The sequence below is a fragment of the Carassius carassius genome, chromosome 44 (assembly GCF_963082965.1).
Source record: "Carassius carassius chromosome 44, fCarCar2.1, whole genome shotgun sequence".
In the NCBI taxonomy this organism is placed as follows: domain Eukaryota; kingdom Metazoa; phylum Chordata; class Actinopteri; order Cypriniformes; family Cyprinidae; genus Carassius; species Carassius carassius.
In genome coordinates this window covers 2,061,394-2,081,660 of record NC_081798.1, presented here as the reverse complement: position 1 = coordinate 2,081,660, position 20,267 = coordinate 2,061,394, and the positions used below count along the sequence as shown (strand labels likewise).

The following is a 20,267-nucleotide window of genomic DNA, read 5'->3' as shown; positions in this document are numbered from 1 at the left end:
AAAATCATTAGGATATTAAGTAAAGATCATATTCCATGAAGATTTTTTGTAAATTTCCTACCGTAAATATATCACGGTAACTTAACTTCTTATTAGTAATATGGATTGCTAAGGATTTCATTTGGACAACTTTAAAGGCTCAACTTTAAACTCTAATCAAAGAAATATTACTTTTGTTGTCATTTTTTTTTTTAATTTCAAAAATTGCGATTAAACCATTTTGTGAACACGTGCATAAATGTTTGGTTTTAGATTAGAAAAATTGTACAATGATTGTTACCACAGTGAAATTTACTGTAAATTTGTCATTTAATATGAACAATTAAATTAAATAAAATTTTATTTAATGCATAATAATGTTTATAAACATAAAACTTAAAAAATATTCATTTTGTAAATAAATAAAAAATTTATTTCAAAGACATATTGTAATCAGACATGTACACTAGAACCAAAAACAGACCAAACATTGTTATACATATATATTAAAAATGCATATAAAATTAAACCGAGAGTACTGAGATAGAATTATAAATGACAATGTAGAAGAATATTCCATAAATATTTCAAAATAAAGTTGTAGATAATATATACATTCAGTTGATGTAGTGTCCTTTCCTCAAGTAGTTTGAACGCCGCAGTGTTTTATCGTCTGGAAAGTTGATCTGAGAGCCAATCCAGTCCTTCATATAAACCTGACCCTTGAACCGCACATGTAGCCTGAACAAACCACTGAGAGAGAGAGAGAGAGAGAGAGAGAGAGAGAGAGGTTTATTTCACTGAAACACACTGACATCACACATCACGTGTCAAACAGAGTGTGTGTGTTCACCTGTCGTCCTCTCAGTGCGTGTAAACCCAGTCTGTCTGTCAGCTCGTGGACCGGCATGGCTTTGGGTAAATCCTGCTTGTTAGCAAGAACTAACAGAACCGCGTCTCTCATCTCGTCCTCCGCCAGCATCGCGTTTAGTTCCTCTGCTGCTGTTTCAATCCGGTCATGATCACTGCTGTCCACCACAAAGATCAGACCCTGAATCACACAAACACACTTACACTCAATACAGTTCATTAAAATCCCTGATTAGAATTGAAATGTTAAAATAATAGATGCTAAACACATAAGTTTGTGACATATCATACCTTAGTGTTCTGATAGTAATGTCTCCAGAGGCGTCTGATAACGTCCTGACCGCCGACATCCCACACGGTGAAGGAGATGTTTCTATATTCAACTGTCTCCACGTTAAAACCTAAAGAGAATCAGTCAGTCATTATCAGACATTACTGAAGTACTTCAGTTTGGCTACAGCTGACGGTAGCCATTGACCTCCATAGTAATGAAAAAGTCAATGGCTACCGCCAACAGTTTGGTTACCAATATTCTTCAAAATATATTCTTTTATGTTTCAGTAGAATTAAAAAACACATACAGGTTTGGAACACTTTAAAGGTGAGTAAATGACAGAATTGTCCTTTTTGAGTGAACTATCGCTTTAAATATTAATACATCTGAATTTCTTACCAATAGTTGGAATAGTTGTGACAACTTCACCGAGTTTGAGTTTGTAGAGCACTGTTGTTTTCCCTGCTGCATCCAGACCAACTTGGAAAAGAAATATTTACATTTATTATACACAATTAATAAGTAGAAGATTCATAATGGTGATATTTTATAGTTGTATATGCCTAATTTGCAGTGGAGTTATTTTATCTTATTTGCATTAGAACTATTTTCTCAAAACACTGAATAAGAATCAAATAATAGCAGTAAAGTCAAACGTGTAGTCACTCACCCATAAGCAACCTCATCTCTTTCTTCTCGAAGAGACGCGAGAAAAGGTTAGAGAAGAAGACGCCCATTCTTTAAAAAAAGTGCAGGTTAAAGTCTCTGTAATTAGTGGAAATAAAGATCCGGAGGCTGAGGCTCGGGCTGGTTGTGTGAGGAAGCTGTGATTGTGTGCGGGTTTATATAGGCTTCTTTTACTTTCGGTTTGATTGACAGCTCACCTTCAGACGCGCTCCGTTTCTCTCGCGGCAAATCCAACGCGTTCGAAATGACGTCACCTGCTCTACCACGTGTCTAAATCAAATAAACAAGAGTTATTAGTTTTAGGCTGTACAAGTTAAGCGCTTTAGGTTACACGATACAATATTAAAAATAGTATTCATGTGTATTTTATGATTGACATTTCCAACACAGAATGTCCCAAACCCTAAAATAAATAGATTAAAAAGCACTAATTTTAAATAATTAACAACATTTGTTTGTTGTAGACCCCCTCTATAATGTGAAATTAAACTTCAAAAACGAATTGCGTTACAAAGCCTAAAAACACATCGAGCATGATCCTCGATCCTAGATTTATTCAGCCAAGAGATTTTAAACGTTCGATTGTAATAAACAGAATTTAAAACTTAAACTGTAAAGAGTTTGGTTTGGACATGTGATACAGTAGGTGACGTCATTTCGAACGCGTTGGATTTGCCGCGAGAAAAAAACTGAGAGTGGCGGTGTTGAGCTGTCAATCAAACCGAAAGTAAAAGAGCCAATATGAACACAAACACTGAACACACATCTTTATCAAGCTGAGCCTTTAACAGTAGTTATTAATTTTCACAAAATAAAGCAAAATTTAGTGTTTTTTATCTTACTGTATCAAACCATAGGCATCTTCTTCTCCAACCTATACTCACGACTCATGAAGAAGAAAGAAATTAGGTTGCTTATGGGTGAGTAAATGTTTAATATATATATTTATAATTATCCTATCTAATTAATTATTAATTAAATATTACTGTGCATATTAATTAGGCTTAATTTATAGGTTCAATTTAATAGGCCTACAACTATTTCAGTTATGTAGTATATCCTGCATGTTCATTGTGAAATAAATACAAATATTTCTTCTCCAAGTTGGTCTGGATGCAGCAGGGAAAACAACAGTCCTCTACAAACTAAAAACTCTGTGAAGTTGTCACAACTATTCCAACTATTGGTACTGAATCAAAACAGTATATTTTATATTGCCAGGTTACTTCAGAAAACATGTTTAGTAAATTTTTCATTTAAATTCTTGTTCCATGACTAAAGACTGATTTTAATGTGTTTTGTTGTATCTGGACTTTGAAAGAATAAGCTGATGTTTGTCTGGAAAAAAATTTAAAAAATAATAATAATATATATATATTTTTTTCAAACATTAGTATTCTTATGTATCATTTAAATATATATATATATATATAACATAATATAAAAATGCATGAGAAATAGAGTATGTTTGCACAGTTATTGACAGATTTCACGGCTAAAACATCCTACTACCACAACAAAATTAACAGCTGTTGTGACGCTCGGACACTCTTCAAGACTTTCTCTTCTCTTCTTAATCCGCCGCCACCACCTCCTCCATCGACTCTTACAGCGGACGACTTTGCAGTTTTCTTCACAAATAAGACGAGATCCATCAGCGGCCAATTCTCCACACCGCAGACTGAGAAAAAATAAATAAATAAATAAATAAATAAAAACCTACCTATGCGTTCTATACTAGACTAACTGAGACTTGTCATGGCACTTGTACACTGTTGTTGTTCTCTTGTTGACCTGACTGCTTCTATTGTTCTCATTTGTAAGTCGCTTTGGATAAAAGCGTCTGCTAAATGATTAAATGTAAAATGTAAATGTAAATGTAAACCACAGCTGCTAGTGTAGATTATTTGATTATTTTTTTAACAAAACATTTTCACGGTTTATATACTCCCTGCTCACATTTCCCAAGCATTTGTTGAGTTATATGTTATTCAAATGAAATCAAACACTTCAAACTGTAAAAAAAATAATAATAATAAAAAGTTTTTTTTAGACACGTGATACAGTAGGTGACGTCATTTCGAACGCGTTGGATTTGCCGCGAGAGAAACTGAGAGTGGCGGTGTTGAGCTGTCAATCAAACCGAAAGTAAAAGACCCTATATATATAAACACACTGAACACACATCATAACTAGTCTGAGCCTTTAACTCTAGTCGTTTATCTTCAGCCACAGCGGTTCTGTCTTGCCTGTGCAAACATGGGCAACTATTTCTCTCAGATTTTCTCTCGTCTCTTTCCGAAAAAGCAGATTCGGTTGCTTATGGGTAAGTACATTTTTTCTCTAAACTTTGTATTTAAACGTCTTATATTTTGGCTACTGTTTATGCCATTTTATTGTAATGATGTGCTTAAATTGATAAATAAGTGTAATGCCCATAAAGCAAAATTAGCATATAAATAATCTGATATAGCCTATATATGAATATTTTCATTGTGGAATAAATGGAAATTATTCTTCTCCAAGTTGGTCTGGATGCAGCAGGGAAAACAACAGTGCTCTACAAACTCAAACTCGGTGAAGTTGTCACAACTATTCCAACTATTGGTAAGACAGTTTTAGTTGCTGTTAGATGTTTGACATGTTTAACTGCCTTATATACATTTATTGTGTTCCTGGGGCTCAGTGGTAGAGTATTGTTTTAGATGTGCAAAAGGTTGTGGGTTCTATTCCCAGGGCCTGAATGAGCTGTAAGTCGCTTTGGATAAAAGTGTCTGCTTAAATGTATTGTCTGTTTTTATTGAATATTATATATTTTTCTTTAGGTTTTAATGTTGAAACAGTTGAATATAAAAACATCTCCTTCACTGTGTGGGATGTTGGTGGTCAGACCAAAATCAGAGGTCTTTGGAAATATTATTATCAGTACACTGAGGTACAATACAAACACGACTGTATCCAGTATGATTTTGCGGTTATATTATGTTAGAAAATGCTATTTTAATGGCGTGAACAAAGTGTGTGTTTGTGTGATTCAGGGCCTGATCTTTCTGATCTCTCTCTCTCAGTGGTTTGTTCAGGCTACATGTGCGGTTCAAGGGTCAGGTTTATATGAAGGACTGGATTGGCTCTCAGATCAACTGTCCAGACGACCGTAATGCTGGAACTTTATTTTTGGGTTTTTGTGACCTGATACTTCAAAACTAATAGATACTGTAATTGAATGTAACAGCCTCCAGTTGTTTATTATCTCAAAATAATTTTTATGTATTGATATTAAATCAAAGCGGTGCATTTTATATTGAGAGGTTACTTAATTTTTTATTTAATTCTTGTTCCATGAACCCTGAAAGAAAAAAACACTTTGAAAGACTTATTTTAATATGTTTTTGTTTAATCTGGACTTTGAAAGAATAAGCTGATGTCTGCCTGGAAATATATACATATATGTGTGTGTGTGTGTGTGTGTGTGTGTGTGTGTGTGTGTGTCCTACCTATTCAGATATCTCCAATAAATGGTGTATTTATTTTCAAACATTAGTATTCTTATGTCTCATTTAAAATATACAGTACAGACCAAATGTTTGGACACACCTTCTCATTCCAAGAGTTTTCTTTATTTTCATGACTATGAAAATTGTAGAGTCACACTGAAGGCATCAAAACTATGAATTAACACGTGGAATTATATACATAAGAAAAAAGTGTGAAACAACTGAAAATATGTCATATTCTAGGTTCTTCAAAGTAGCCACCTTTTGCTTTGATTACTGCTTTGCACACTCTTGGCATTCTCTTGATGAGCTTCAAGAGGTAGTCACCTGAAATGGTCTTCACTTCACAGGTGTGCCCTGTCAGGTTTAATAAGTGTGATTTCTTGCCTTATAAATGGGGCTGGGACCATCAGTTGTGTTGTGCAGAAGTCAGGTGGATACACAGCTGATAGTCCTACTGAATAGACTTTAGAATTTGTATTACGGCAAGAAAAAAGCAGCTAAGTACAGGAAAACGAGTGGCCATCATTACTTTAAGAAATGAAGGTTAGTCAGTCCGAAAAATTGGGAAAACTTTGAAAGTGTCCCCAAGTGCAGTCACAAAAACCATCAAGCGCTTAAAAGAAACTGGCTCACATGCGGACCGCCCCAGGAAGGGAAGACCAAGAGTCACCTCTGCTGCTGAGGATAAGTTCACCCGAGTTACCAGCCTCAGAAATCGCAGGTTAACAGCAGCTCAGATTAGAGACCAGGTCAATGGCACACGGAGCTCTAGCAGCAGACACATTTCTAGAACAACTGTTAAGAGGAGACCGTGTGAATCAGGCCTTCATGGTAGAATATCTGCTAGGAAACCACTGCTAAAGAAAGGTAACAAGCAGAAGAGACTTGTTTGGGCTAAAGAACACACGGAATGGACATTAGACCAGTGGAAATCTGTGCTTTGGTCTGATGAGTCCAAATTTGAGATCTTTGGTTCCAACCACCGTGTTTTTATGCGACGCAGAAAAGGTGAACGGACTGACTCTACATGCCTGGTTCCCACCGTGAAGCATGGAGGAGGAGGAGGCGGTGTTATGGTGTGGGGGTGCTTTGGTGGTGACACTGTTGGAGATTTATTCAAAATTGAAGGCATACTGAACCAGCATGGCTACCACAGCATCTTGCAGCGGCATGCTATTCCATCCGGTTTGCGTTTAGTTGGACCATCTATTTTTCAACAGGACAATGACCCCAAACACACCTCCAGACTGTGTAAGGGCTATTTGACCAAGAAGTAGAGTGATGGGGTCCTGCGCCAGTAACCGGACCTGAACCCAATTGAGATGGTTTAGGGGTGAGCTGGACCGCAGACAGAAGGCAAAAGGGCCAACAAGTGCTAAGCATCTCTCGGGGAACTCCTTCAAGACTGTTGGAAGACCATTTCAGGTGACTACCTCTTGAAGCTCATCAAGAGAATGCCAAGAGTGTGCAAAGCAAAAGGTGGCTACTTTGAAGAACCTAGAATATGACATTTTCAGTTGTTTCTCACTTTTTTATGTATATAATTCCACATGTTAATTCATAGTTTTGATGCCTTCAGTGTGAATCTACAATTTTCATAGTCATGAAAATAAAGAAAACTCTTTTAATAAGAAGGGGTGTCCAAACGTTTGGTCAGTACTGTATATATAACAGAATAGAAAAATGCATGAGAAATAGTGTTTTGCATTTACTGTATAGACAGATTGATGTAAGATGTATATTTAATGCATGCATAAATAAATAACAAAAGAAATGCTGAATCAGATTATAAACATGGTCATAATGTTACATTTTTATCATTTATAAATGATGAATTTATAAAACAAAATCAATAACAATTTTCTATAATTAATCATATTTGCCTAATGAATTAAATTTTTGGAAAATACTATTAATTTGTAATTTAGCTGACATTCTACCATTACAAAATTAATAATTTTCATCTAACTCTTGCATGCATTTTATAACATTTTCCTCACTCTTTTGTCCTCCTCCTCCCCCTCCTGCTTCATCTCTAATAGCTGACGACTTTGCCGCATTTTTCATGAATAAAATTAAAAACATCAGTGCACAATTTTCCACACTACAATCCGTCAAGCACATATAACCAGCAAACATACACCCATTCACATCCTTCTCTTCACTCTCTGAGGCAGAAGTCTCCAAACTCATCCTTTCTAATCAACCTACTACTTGTCTGCTTGATCCTATTCCATCTAATCTCCTTCAAGCCATTTCTCCTGCAGTTGTACCTGCACTCACTCACATTATTAACATATCCCTCTACACTGGTGTTTTTCCCTCATCATTTAGACAGGCTCGTATAATTCCACTATTTAAGAAACCCACCCTCAACCCATCTCTTTTAGAGAACTACAGACCAGTTTCCCTTCTTCCTTTCATTGCAAAAACACTTAAACAAGCTGTGTTCAACCAAGTTTCTGTCTTTCTCACACAGAACAACCTCCTTGACAGCAACCAATCTGGCTTCAGAAGTGGACATTCAACTGAGACTGCCTTGCTCTCAGTTGTTGAAGCTCTAAGACTGGCAAGAGCGGAATCCAAATCTTCAATACTTGCTCAATCTGTCCGCTACTTTTGACACGGTTAACCACCAGATCCTCCTATCAACCCTACTGGCAAAGGGCATCTCAGGAACCGCACTCCAGTGGTTTGAGTCTTACCTATCAGATAGGTCCTTCAAAGTATCTTGGAGAGGTGAGGTGTCCAAGTAGCAAAATCTTACTACTGGGGTGCCTCGGGGCTCAGTTCTTGGACCACTTCTCTTCTCTGTCTACATGGCATCATTAGGTTCTGTCATTCAGAAACATTGCTTTTAATACCACTGCTATGCTGATGACACTTAACTCTACCTCTCATTCCATCTTAATGATTCGACAGTAGCTACTCGCATCTCAGCTTGTTTAACAGACTTTTCTTACTGGATGAAGGACCATCACCTTCAACTTAACCTTGCCAAGACAAAACTGCTTGTGGTTCCAAAAACCACAAGCATCGTTTCATCACAATTTCACCATCAAGGGCACGTCAACCATACCTCCTTCAAAAACAGCTAGAAGCCTTGGAGTTATGATTGATGATCAGCTAACTTTCTCAGACCATATTGCTTAAACTCTCCGGTCCTGCAGATTTGCTTTATTCAACATTAAGAAGATCAGGCCCTTTCTTTCGGAACATGCTGCACAATTCCTTGTTCATGCTCTTGTTCTGTCAAGGCTGGACTATTGCAATGCTCTCTTGGCAGGTCTTCCAGCCAGTTATATCAAACTTTTACAATTAATCCAGAATGTGGCAGCAAGATACATTTTTAATGAGCCGAAAAGAATAAACGTCACACCTCTGTTTATCAATTTGCATTGGCTACCAATAGCTGCCCGCATAAAATTCAAGGCATGGATGTTTGCCTACAAAACCACCACTGGCTCTGCTTCTGCACCACTTTACCTAAATTTATTTACTGATGACTTATGTGCCTTCTAGAAGCTTGCGTTCTGCAAGTGAACATCGCTTGATTGTGCCATCCCAAAAAAGCACAAAATCACTTTTACAGACTTTTAAATTAAATGTTCCCTCCTGGTGGAATGAACTGCCCAACTCAATCTGAGCAGCTGAGTACTTAGCCATCTAAAAGAATCGGCTTAAAACGCTTCTCTTCCATCTTTATTTGACCTTTTAACTTTAGCACTCACTATTGTAATTCTATTCTTTTTTTTTTATTCTAACTACCTTTCTAATCTTTTCTTTTCATTTATTATACAGTTATATCAAAAGACCTCTAACACTTCTTTTTCTGTTCTGTGTTTTCTTTTTATTTATTATATTATTTAAAAGCCCTTGCAACGTGTTCTGCGTTTAAGCTAACTGAGACTTGGGGGCTGTTCCATAAAAGCCGCTTAGAAAAGCGGGGATTAAAGTCCAAAACCTGACTTGAATGAGCCGAGCTAAACATCCGTGCTTAAATTGGTTCCATAACAGTAAGTTGAGGATCATGTGATCTTACTAATTTGAGTCAGGTTTAAATAGTCTAGATAATTGCGCGTGCACGCCATTGTTTAAAAGTCCTGAAAAGTCGAGCATGGGTCAATCGATTTACTGTGGGCTACCATGGCAACAAAAGGAAAAGATAGAGCAGCGATGTTCACGGCAACGGAACAGCGTTTGCTATTGGAAACATATGAAGAATTTAAAGATTTCATCACCAAAAAAGGCAATACAGCGGCAATAAATAAAGCAAGAGAGAAAGGTTGGCAGGAAATTGCTGATCGTCTCAATGCGTAAGTAGCGGTGTAAGCTATTTAAAATACTTTATCAACATTGAATGTGTGTCACAATACATTGCATAGTTTGTGTGTGAATAACCGTAACGTTAATTGCTTTCACGCAGCAGCAACTTAAGTGAAGGAAAAAGAACCTGGCAGCAGGTGAAAATAAAATATAAAAATATAGTTCAGAATGGTAAGTAAATCCAATGGTATGTATATATGTAATCAATGCCAGCTTGAAGTTACAACTATTCAGGTTTTTAATGTATTTTTTTTTTAATTGCAGCGACCAAAATGAAGACTGAGGTTAATGGCACTGGGGGAGGGCCACCACCAGCCAGCTTCACTCCTGCAGAGGAGCTGGCTTTGGAAATTAATAAAGGGAGGCCCGTCCTTGAGGCAATAGAGGGGGGGACATCATCTAAAATGATATCACGTAGTATAAGGTGTGAGTATATAAAAGGTGTGTGTGTTTTATTATCATTATTCCTTCCTGACTAACTGATTTCCTCCTTCCTTAGGCATTGTAAGCCTAAGTACACCATAGCAGTAATGTCACGTAGAGGTACTTGTGCTACTGTAGTGGTGCATTTTGGTAAAAAAAAAAAAAAAATTCTATCAAGATTCTGTATGCTTTATGGATCCACCAGACATCATGTTGCCTGTGAGTATGAGACCTTTTAAATCAGTCATGTAAGCTAATGAGTTTAACTGAGTTTAATCAGTGGTCACAGGGAGAAGGCCCATCAGTTGAGGAGGATGAGGAGACTGTGTCTGCATGTTCAAGGAGGCCTGAGGTAGTCACAGGTTCCATGTGATACTGTATTGAATATTAAAAAAGTGTACTTGTGTGATAAAATGATCATAATGTGTTCTCAGGATGCTGACACTGTTCTAGAGCCCTCTCAGTCTGGGACCACATGTGACAAAGTGAGTATTAAGAAATGAAAACAATGTGACAAGAGTATTCAATTAAATAACTTAAATCTATGTTGCTACAGAACCCAGAAAACATAAAAGGAGTGTATAAACGCTACCTCCTTAAACAAATGAAAGAGATTGATATCAAAAGATATAAAAAACTGAAGATGAGGAAGTTGGAGCTGGAAATTCAACAGCTACAGAAAAATGCAAGTAGAACTACCATTTTTAAAAAAGGAAAAAGAAAAAAAAACGTTACCTTTTTGATCACTTTCCACAAAATGTATTTGTGTGTTTTCACCCCTAACAGGCAGATTCACTCTGAATAAAGACAAATCACATTAAATACTTTGACTTCTGTGTGTTTGTTCATCTAAGGAGAAAGTTGAGGGGCCAGTGGAAAATTTTAAAAGCTACACATGGTTTAGACCATATTAAGCAAAATAATTATTTACATATGTGTCTCGTATAAGTCTGCCTGTTTCGTTTTCTTCCAATTCTGCTTCATTGCCCCAGTCTTCCTCTTCAACAATCTTCTCTCTCCTCAGACAAGCAATGTTATGGAGCACTACACAAGCCACTACAATGTCACATGCCCTAGGTGGAGTCACTCTGAGGTGCTTCAGACACTGAAACCTTGACTTTATCAGCCCAAATGCCATCTCTATACGACCTCTTGTGCGTGCATGGGTGTAACAGGTCGAATATGTATTTCCACTTGCTAAAGTTATTTTCATGTATGGCCCTTTAATTGCACTCTCCGCCCAGATCTGGTAGAATTATGAACTGGTTCCGGTAGAGTCATTTAGACTCGCGCCAGTCGAGAGTAAGAATGGCCGCGAATGCACGAGGGTGATTGCTGAAACTGATCACCGCTGTTGTATATTCACTGTCAACAGAATAAACATCTTAAAGTGCGATTTGCTGTCCATCTGATCTCAACACAACACAACGCAGAGACAACACTGTTACAATGGTGCCGTGACCGTGACTCTGGAAACAGCGTGGTGGGTCGTCTGGTCGGAGATTTCCGGAGGAGTTCGTGCCGTGGGTGACGAGAGTTTTCGCGCCGGAGCTGTTTGCTGCAATACCGTTTTTGTCCACAAGGTGGAGTGAAGGAACACGTTTCACTGCAGAGAGGAACAAAGTTCTGGTATTGTGGTATCCATTTGAAGGCAACATTCGCTTATTTGACAATACTAGCCGTTGAAGATTAACCTTTGAAGAATATATATATATAAAAAAAAAAAAAAAAAATTACGTATATATTTTTTTTGTTTTGTTTTTTGACTGGGTTATTGAAAAGTACTATTGGGGAGACTGAAAATCAACAAATTCATTGTGACTGAACTTTGAACTCTGAACATCAGCAAATTCATTTTGACTGAACTTTGGACTCTGAATTTTATGAAAGTGCTTTTCTGAAATTTTGAAATAATACAATTACATATTTATGTTAAAAAAAGGGTAGAATTATTTTTTTTCTCTTCCTTTTGTTTGAGTAATATATATATATATATTTTTTTGTTGTTGTTGTTGTTGTTCATCAGTGCTACTGTCAATATAGGATATGGATTCAGACAACAGTTTTGGAAGGGGTAGAGGTCTATTCATGTTTACTCCTATGCCGTCAGTTGGGAGAGGCAGACTTGATTATACTCCTGTTACATCTACTCCAATGTCTGCCTTAGAGGCTGTGCAAGATGTAAATGTCAATTCAAGTCCTCCACCCCCCCAGTTCAGTGAAGGTGGACTGAAACAACCCAGCTTGAGAGGGGATGAGTCGATGGAATTAATAGTGGGGATGGTAGAGCGAATGGGACGCTCTATTGGGGAGAGCATTGCTTCCTGTTTAGAGTCTAAAGTCTGCAGTTCAAGTAGTGCAGACTCATCTGTTTTGAGCAGAGTTCTAAAATCTGAAATCAAGGAACCTGTTTGTTTTAGGGGTGATCGAGCTGAGCCGTACACTGTACATGAGTGGGAAGCCATAGTGCTGTCATATTTGCGCAAGATAGGGACGCCTATCGAAGAACAAGCTGATGAAGTCCTAAGTAGGCTTTTGGGGCGGGCTCGTGAAGTTGTGAGGGTGGGCTTGCGTAGTAACCCTTCAATTGATTTGTGCAAAGGCCCGAGTCCTATTTTTGATTTGTTGAAACAACATTTCAGTGACACAGCTTTTTCTAGCATGCCATTAGCTGATTTTTATGGCACACTTCCACACGCTGGTGAGGATCCCTTTGACTATTGGCTGAGGCTGAATAGGGCCATGGATATGGCTGAGGACTGTTTAAAGAGACAGGACAAGAAGATTGACAATCTATCCAATGAGCTCACAGTAATGTTTATCAGACATTGTCCTGACCCTGAGCTTTCCCTTATATTCAAATGCAGGCCTTTGGAACAATGGACGGCGGCTGATGTTCATGCACGTTTAGAGGAGTATGGAAGAGAGAGACGATGTGGCTCTGTTTCTAGAGCGTCCCCGGCCATTTCTCTTTTGAAACAGGAAGTTGCTGTCCAGCCTCCTGAAACAAAGGTTAGCAAAGCTGCTAAACCTGAGGCTGTTTTATGTCAAACTCAGCCTACAGAACCTGTTGAACCAATGGAGCGAATTTTAGCAATGTTGGAACGTGTCTTAGAGCATGGGCAATCAAGTCGTCAGGCTGGCACAGAGCGGCATGCGTTTAAGTCACAGAGAATCAGAGTGAGGCCTACTCTACCATGTGAGGTGTGCGGAGATGTTGGCCACACCACCCATTTTCACTGCAGAGCAAATCATCTGTGTTTTCTTTGTTACAAATCAGGTCATGCACGTGCAGAGTGTCCTAAAGCCAAAGCCTTCACTGCTAGTGTGATGCCTGAGACAGATGCTGTTCCACATACGGGAAACGACTAGGCCTGCATGTGGAGGGGGTGAGTGCAAGGCCTAATGATGACCCCCGATCATTGTTGGATTACGATCAGGAATCTGTATATAAAAGTGTTTGCGAAGAGTGTAGTTCTCAATGTACAGTTGTCTTTCAAAATACTCAGAAACTTCAGCCATATGAAGATCTCTTCTACACTTCAGTGATTATTGGTGGAAAGGTAGAGGCAAGAGCAATGCTTGACACTGGATCAATGGCTTGCACCATGAGCTCCAAGATCTTACCTCAATTGCTGAGTACTGGTGTGTTGTCAAACCTTTCACTTGCCCCGACAGATGTTGTTTTGGTTGGATGTGGAGGCACCAGAACTAACCCTTTAGGAGTGTGCGAGCTGGATATGAATGTTTACGGCTGTCATGTCACTGTTCCAACTTTGGTAGTCAAAGGCCAGGGTGATGATCTTATCCTAGGCAGTAATCTCTTGAAACATTTGATTCTTCAGCTGAGAGGTTCTTCAGAGTTTTTAATAAGTGCGTCTGAACGTGAGTGTGATATCAATGAGCAAAGCAAGTTACTTGATTTACTAGCCAATGTGGAGAAGTGGAGAAATGGTCCTGTCCCTGACCTATTGGGAACGGTAAAGATCAAAAAGGCAGTATCACTTGAACCCATGACTGAAAACCTAGTTTGGGCCAAACTGCAAAGCACTCATGACATCTCAGCTGGCAGTGCTGTCATTTTGGAGCCCAGTAGAGTTAAATCAAGGCCAAGGACAGTGCTGGTCGGGAAAACCGTAGCGTTGATGCGTGAAGATGGATGGGTTCCGCTTAAAGTGATAAACCCTTCAGAGAGAGCAGTGACTTTGAAAAGGAATTCTACACTTGCTGATGCTTTTCCTTGCATGGCTTTGCAGGATTTTGACTGTTCTGAGTTTTCTGATGGTTCCTCATTTGATTTAGAGCAAAAAGTTCAGAGAACAGCTGATGTTTTAACCGACAGACAGGATGAGATGAGTGTAACCGATGCTCTAAGTTTACCAGTCAAATTGGGACCTAACAACTCCTGTTCTGCTGATGACACGGCAGTCTTACACGACTTGGGTTTAACTGACTTGGATGTGGAGTCGTGTGAAGTGTCTGCAGCCTGCAAAACAAAACTGGTGCAGCTTGTCTCTCAGTTTCATTCTATCTTTTCCAGACACAAGTTGGACTGTGGAAAAGCAACAGGCTTTGTTCATCGTATCCGCCTGAGTGACGACAAGCCCTTTCGGTTGCCGTATCGACGCCTTGCTCCAAATCAATATGACAAACTTCGGCAAGCTTTGAATGAGATGGAAGAACGTGAGATCATACGAAAATCTAGTAGCGAATTTGCATCACCTCTTGTTCTAGTCTGGAAAAAGTCAGGAGATTTGAGAATATGCACAGACTTTCGTTGGATTAATGCTCGCACAATCAAAGACGCGCATCCCCTTCCCCATCAAGCAGATGCTCTTGCCGCTTTGGGAGGAAATACCTATTTTTCAACCATGGACCTCACATCTGGCTACTATAATGTAGAAGTTCATGAAGATGACCGGAAATACACAGCATTTACATCACCTTTTGGGTTATACGAATATAATCGTTTACCACAGGGACTGTGTAATAGTCCGGCCACTTTCATGCGGATGATGTTGACTATATTCGGGGATCAGAATTTCAACAGTCTATTGTGTTATCTGGATGACGTCCTGGTATTTGCACCCACCGAAGAGCTGGCGCTGGAGCGCTTGGAAATGGTGTTTAAGCGTCTCAAGACTCACAATCTCAAGCTTGCTCCGAAGAAATGTCACCTTTTGCGGAGTTCGGTCAAATTTTTGGGTCACATCATCAGTGCGGATGGTATTGCTACCGATCCAGAAAAAGTCACAGCCATTGCTTCTGTCACTGAGGATGATCTCATGGTTGAGGGTACCAATGTCCCCTGCCAGCAGAAAATACGGTCTTTTCTGGGTATGGTAGTGTTTTACCAGCAGTTTATTGAAGACTGTTCAGCCATTGCTAAACCATTGTTCAGTCTTACAGCTGGAAGAAAGGTTCCTCGTGGAAAATGGAAGCGTCGAATGTGTCAAAGAGAGTTGTCTGCTTCGGATTGGACTGAGGAATGCAGTCGAGCGTTTCACAAATTAAGGCAGGCTTTGCTTGATCAAGTCTTATTGGCTCATCCAAATTTCAATGAAACCTTCCTACTCTCAGTAGATGCTTCTAGTAATGGGCTTGGTGCCGTATTGTCACAGGTTCCTAGCAATGGGACAACAGCCAGGCCGATTGCTTTTGCGAGCAAGTCGCTTACCTATGCTCAGTCGAGATATCCTGCACATAGGTTAGAATTTTATGCCATGAAATGGGCGATATGTGACAAATTCCATCACTGGCTCAGGGGTCAGAAATTTACTGTCTGGACAGACAACAACCCTTTAACGTACATTCTGTCCAAAGCAAAATTGGATGCTTGTGAACACAGATGGGTTGCTAAACTAGCACCATACCAGTTTGATATTAAGTACATTCCTGGTCCAAAAAACGTAGTTGCTGACGCCCTGAGTCGAGAGCCCTTTGTGCACCCTAGTGTACTCCATCGGCTGACAAGAGTCCCTTATGATAAATTGCTGGCAGAAGCTGCAGCTGTGCGCACAGGCTGTGTCCAAGATGTCTTCCGTTGGTCTACTCACCCCCTTGACAGTTCCTCTGATACTGAAGGAGTGGCCATTGCCTGTCATACAGCTAAAGTTTCCTTACCTGGAACAATGTCAAAGCAGGAAGTGGAAGCTGTTCTGCACTCATGCAGGCATAATGATAACTCCAAGTCACATGCCTTGTTGCTGCCTCACCTTCCACAAGCGATAATGCCGTCAGAATCGCCGGACATTGATGTGCTGTCCCATGATTATCTAATGAAGATACAACAGGATGATAATGTTGTAAAAAGAGTGATTTGCTTTGTTGAGAGAGGACGGAGGCCAAATAGGAGGGAACGAATGAACGAGCCGAAGGCTGTCTTGAGGTTTATGAAACACTGGGGAAACCTGCTGATGAAGAATGGTGTGTTGCATAGGGTTTCAAAGAATAGTTTCACCAAGAAAAAAACTTACCTGTATGTCGTGCCTGAAGCAGTGAAAACCATGGTGTTGAAAGGCATTCACGATCAAGCAGGACACCAAGGTCAGCAGCGGACTCTGTATCTTGCTCGGCAAAGGTTCTTTTGGCTTGGCCTAGAGAAGGATGTGAAGGAGTATGTGAAGTGCTGTCGTCGATGTGTGATCAGCAAGACACCAGAACCGGAGGGTCGTGCACCGTTGGAGAACATCATTACAACAGAGCCCCTTGAACTCGTCTGCATAGACTTTTGGTCAGCGGAGGACTCTGCCAACCGGTCCCTGGATGTTCTTGTTGTTACAGATCACTTCACAAAGATGGCTAATGCCTTCTTGTGTCCTAATCAGTCTGCAAAAGCAGTGGCGCATCAACTGTGGCATAACTACTTCTGTGTTTATGGCTTCCCAGGCCGTGTCCATTCTGATAGAGGAGCCAACTTTGAGAGTGCTCTGATCGCTGAGTTGTTGAATGTCGCTGGAGTCCAAAAATCGAGGACAACTCCATATCACCCAATGGGGAATGGAGCTTGCGAGAGGATGAACAGGACGCTGGGCAATATGATACGTGCTCTGCCTGCGAAGACCAAGCACAAATGGCCGCAAGTACTAAAATCTTTGACTTTTGCGTATAATTGCACCATCCACGAAACCACGGGGTATGCTCCTTTCCTTTTGATGTTTGGGAGGATTCCACGCCTGCCCATTGACCTGGTGTTTGGAACTGTTCTAGACGATCCTGATGTTGGAAACTATGACAATTACGTCCAGGCTCTTCGGAGAGATATGAAGGAGGCAATGTGTGTTGCACAGACATCTGCCAAGAAACAGCTTAAGAGACATGCTGACTTGTACAATAGGAGAGTCAAGGGGGGACCAATTAATGTTGGTGATAGAGTTTTGCTTGCCAACAAGGGAGCACGTGGAAAGCGGAAGCTTGCTGACCTTTGGGAGAATACTGTGTACACTGTTGTTGGTCTTAATGCAGACAGTCATACCTACAGGATTCAGCACAGTGGTACTGGTGTTGTGAAGACTGTACATCGTAACCTTCTGATGCCAGTTAACTTTCTTCCACTTCCTGATGATGACTTGGAAGGTGAGCCATCCGAAAGCCACCTGAGTGGCTCAGAGAGTGTCGATTCTGTGGTTGCTGATGTGTCTGAGGATGCTACCAATTACAGAACACGAGAGTGGGTATCACAGCTACCTTCTGATGATGCAGACTTGGATAATGTGGAGGAAGCTACAGATGTTTTTGAACCAACACAGGCTGTGGATGCCACTCAGGCTAATGAATTAGACCATAATGTGATTGACAGCTCTAACACTACCCAGCTGGGACCAGAGGGTAATGAGGATGTTGAGAGTATGGACAGGAATGTACATAAATCCTCTGCAGAGCAAGTTGATAAATCTGTTTATGTTTCTTTGAGTGTTTCAACGCCTATTGGTGGTTGTTTTGAGGGAAACAATTCAGTGTCAAATATCAGTGTTCATAACTCCCCTGCTGGAAGTTCACTAAGTCGTGTGAGATCCAGAGCTGGTAGATTGTTTAAACCAGTGACGAGATTCATTGAGATAATGAACCAGCAAAAAGTGCTGGGGTAAACATGAGTATGTTGCTTGAGTTTTGTATGTTAACTCATCTTTTTCTTTTCTTTGCTTTCTGGTATACATTTTGCAGTATTAGTTAATGCAAATGTTACTGTGATGTTTATATTGATGTATTTTGGTTATTTTAAGGATTGTGATCTATTAATTTGAGACTGGAGTGATGTCTCACTGCTGAGCAACTTGTGTGTCCAAATGTAGAAATTGTCATTGTTTAGCTAACATGTAACGGGCATGTTTATCTAAGAGTGTCTAGGGGATTGGCCACCCCTCTTTCCACTTGAATTCCTGTAGGGAATAGTGTTTACACTGAATTGAACTGACAATTTCACGAAATTTTGAACACTTTCTGTGTTTTGTTTTTTTTCTCTTCTCTATTATTAATGTATATGGTTCTTGAGGTTCTGTACCTGATGTAATTTTGGTTATTATTTTGCTATTCTGTGTAGAAGCAAGTGGAATTCAGCAGGGGGGAGTGTAACAGGTCGAATATGTATTTCCACTTGCTAAAGTTATTTTCATGTATGGCCCTTTAATTGCACTCTCCGCCCAGATCTGGTAGAATTATGAACTGGTTCCGGTAGAGTCATTTAGACTCGCGCCAGTCGAGAGTAAGAATGGCCGCGAATGCACGAGGGTGATTGCTGAAACTGATCACCGCTGTTGTATATTCACTGTCAACAGAATAAACATCTTAAAGTGCGATTTGCTGTCCATCTGATCTCAACACAACACAACGCAGAGACAACACTGTTACATGGGCAATGTTGTAGCGGTGCTGTGCCTCTGTCTGGGGCTCCTGATAGGGAGACAAGAGGTAAGGCAGGCATGGGTATCCGTTGTCTCCCAGCAAAACTCCTGAGAATTCTCCTGCATAGACAGAATGAATATATATATAATGTAGTTTTTTTTCTTCTTTTTTTTAAGACTTTTTGCAATTTAAGTGATTACTAGCATACCTCTTGCTAGTTGCTGGTAGAGAGATGAGGCTATAAAGATTCTGGAGTCATGCACAGAGCCTGGCCATTTGGCCTCTACATTTGTGGTGATGCAATCTGCATCACTAATCATCTAAAATAAATTAAACCTGTAGGTCACTACATTTTAATTGCAATGAACTAAACACTGGTGCCCAGCTTAGTACAGAACACTTAGTGCTAGAGCATAGCCTTCAATATCATCTCAGTGGGACCGTACCTGTACATTGATGCTGTGTACTGATTTCCTATTCACAAAGTCTGTTTCATGTGGACCAGACAGACACTTAATACGCACATGGGTGCAGTCCAATGCACCGATAACATTTGGGAAACCTAGGAAAATTATGTTTGTTTTAAATATGTAAAATCAACAGTCAAGAAATATTTCCATGTTTTATAGTTATTTGAACTTACCAGCTATTCCATAAAAGGCATGTTTAATGGTACGAATAGCTTCGTGGCCAGGGAATGTGATGAACACATTGAGTAGTCATTTTAAAGAAAGGTACACAGTTCGTACAGAGCGGCAAACTGATGCTTTGCTGATATTCTCTGCATCTCCAACTGTGTACAAAAATGTTCCACTGGCAAAAAAGCGAAGTGCAATGCACACCGTCTGTGGGACTGTGAGCGCTCTGTTGCGGGCGGCGTGTATTATTTTCAATGTATGGGATTAGTAATCTAAAAATATATGCAATCCCATCTCTTGAGAACCTATATCGCTCATACAGGTAGCTGTCATTAAAAGCCAATGGGTCTGACCTGTCTCTGAAAGTTCTCTCTCTTTGAAATGCCCTCCGCAAGACTATAGCTCCCTCATCCACCACCTTAAGTTTGGATAAACTTAAGGTTAAGTTTGGAAACGATTTCAGCTCCCTATTTATATACTTTTAATTAATTACCAAACTCATTAACCAAACTCACCAATTAAACACACAAGTTTTGAACATTTCTTAGTGTATTTATACCTTATAATTTCTTACATTTATTAGTAAAGAACATTTGCTTAATTATTTATTTTAAAAAAAATGTATTAATAGTGGTTAAGTAAAAAGTGAAAGTGAAGTGAAGTGACATTCAGCCAAGTATGGTGACCCATACTCAGAATTTGTGCTCTGCATTTAACCCATCCGAAGTGCAC

At 39.6% G+C, this 20,267-nt stretch overlaps 2 protein-coding genes across 2 annotated transcripts; one reads left to right on the top strand and one right to left on the bottom strand.

Moving 5' to 3' along the window:
* Positions 1–461: 461 nt before the first annotated feature.
* On the bottom strand, positions 462–2,117 carry LOC132126412 (ADP-ribosylation factor 4-like). The gene is made up of 5 exons (XM_059537660.1): positions 1,794–2,117; positions 1,523–1,603; positions 1,141–1,250; positions 833–1,030; positions 462–732 (listed from the first exon to the last, which is right to left on the bottom strand). Exons 1-5 carry the CDS (start codon positions 1,858–1,860, stop codon positions 646–648), a joined length of 543 nt encoding a protein of 180 aa, XP_059393643.1. The 5' UTR covers positions 1,861–2,117; the 3' UTR covers positions 462–645.
* Positions 2,118–3,854: 1,737 nt separating this feature from the next.
* Positions 3,855–5,217, top strand: LOC132126413 (ADP-ribosylation factor 4-like). Its single transcript, XM_059537661.1, has 4 exons — positions 3,855–4,136; positions 4,337–4,417; positions 4,636–4,794; positions 4,829–5,217. The coding sequence occupies exons 1-4, from the start codon at positions 4,070–4,072 to the stop codon at positions 4,966–4,968; spliced, it is 447 nt and encodes a 148-aa protein (XP_059393644.1). The 5' UTR covers positions 3,855–4,069; the 3' UTR covers positions 4,969–5,217.
* The last annotated feature ends 15,050 nt before the right edge of the window (positions 5,218–20,267 follow it).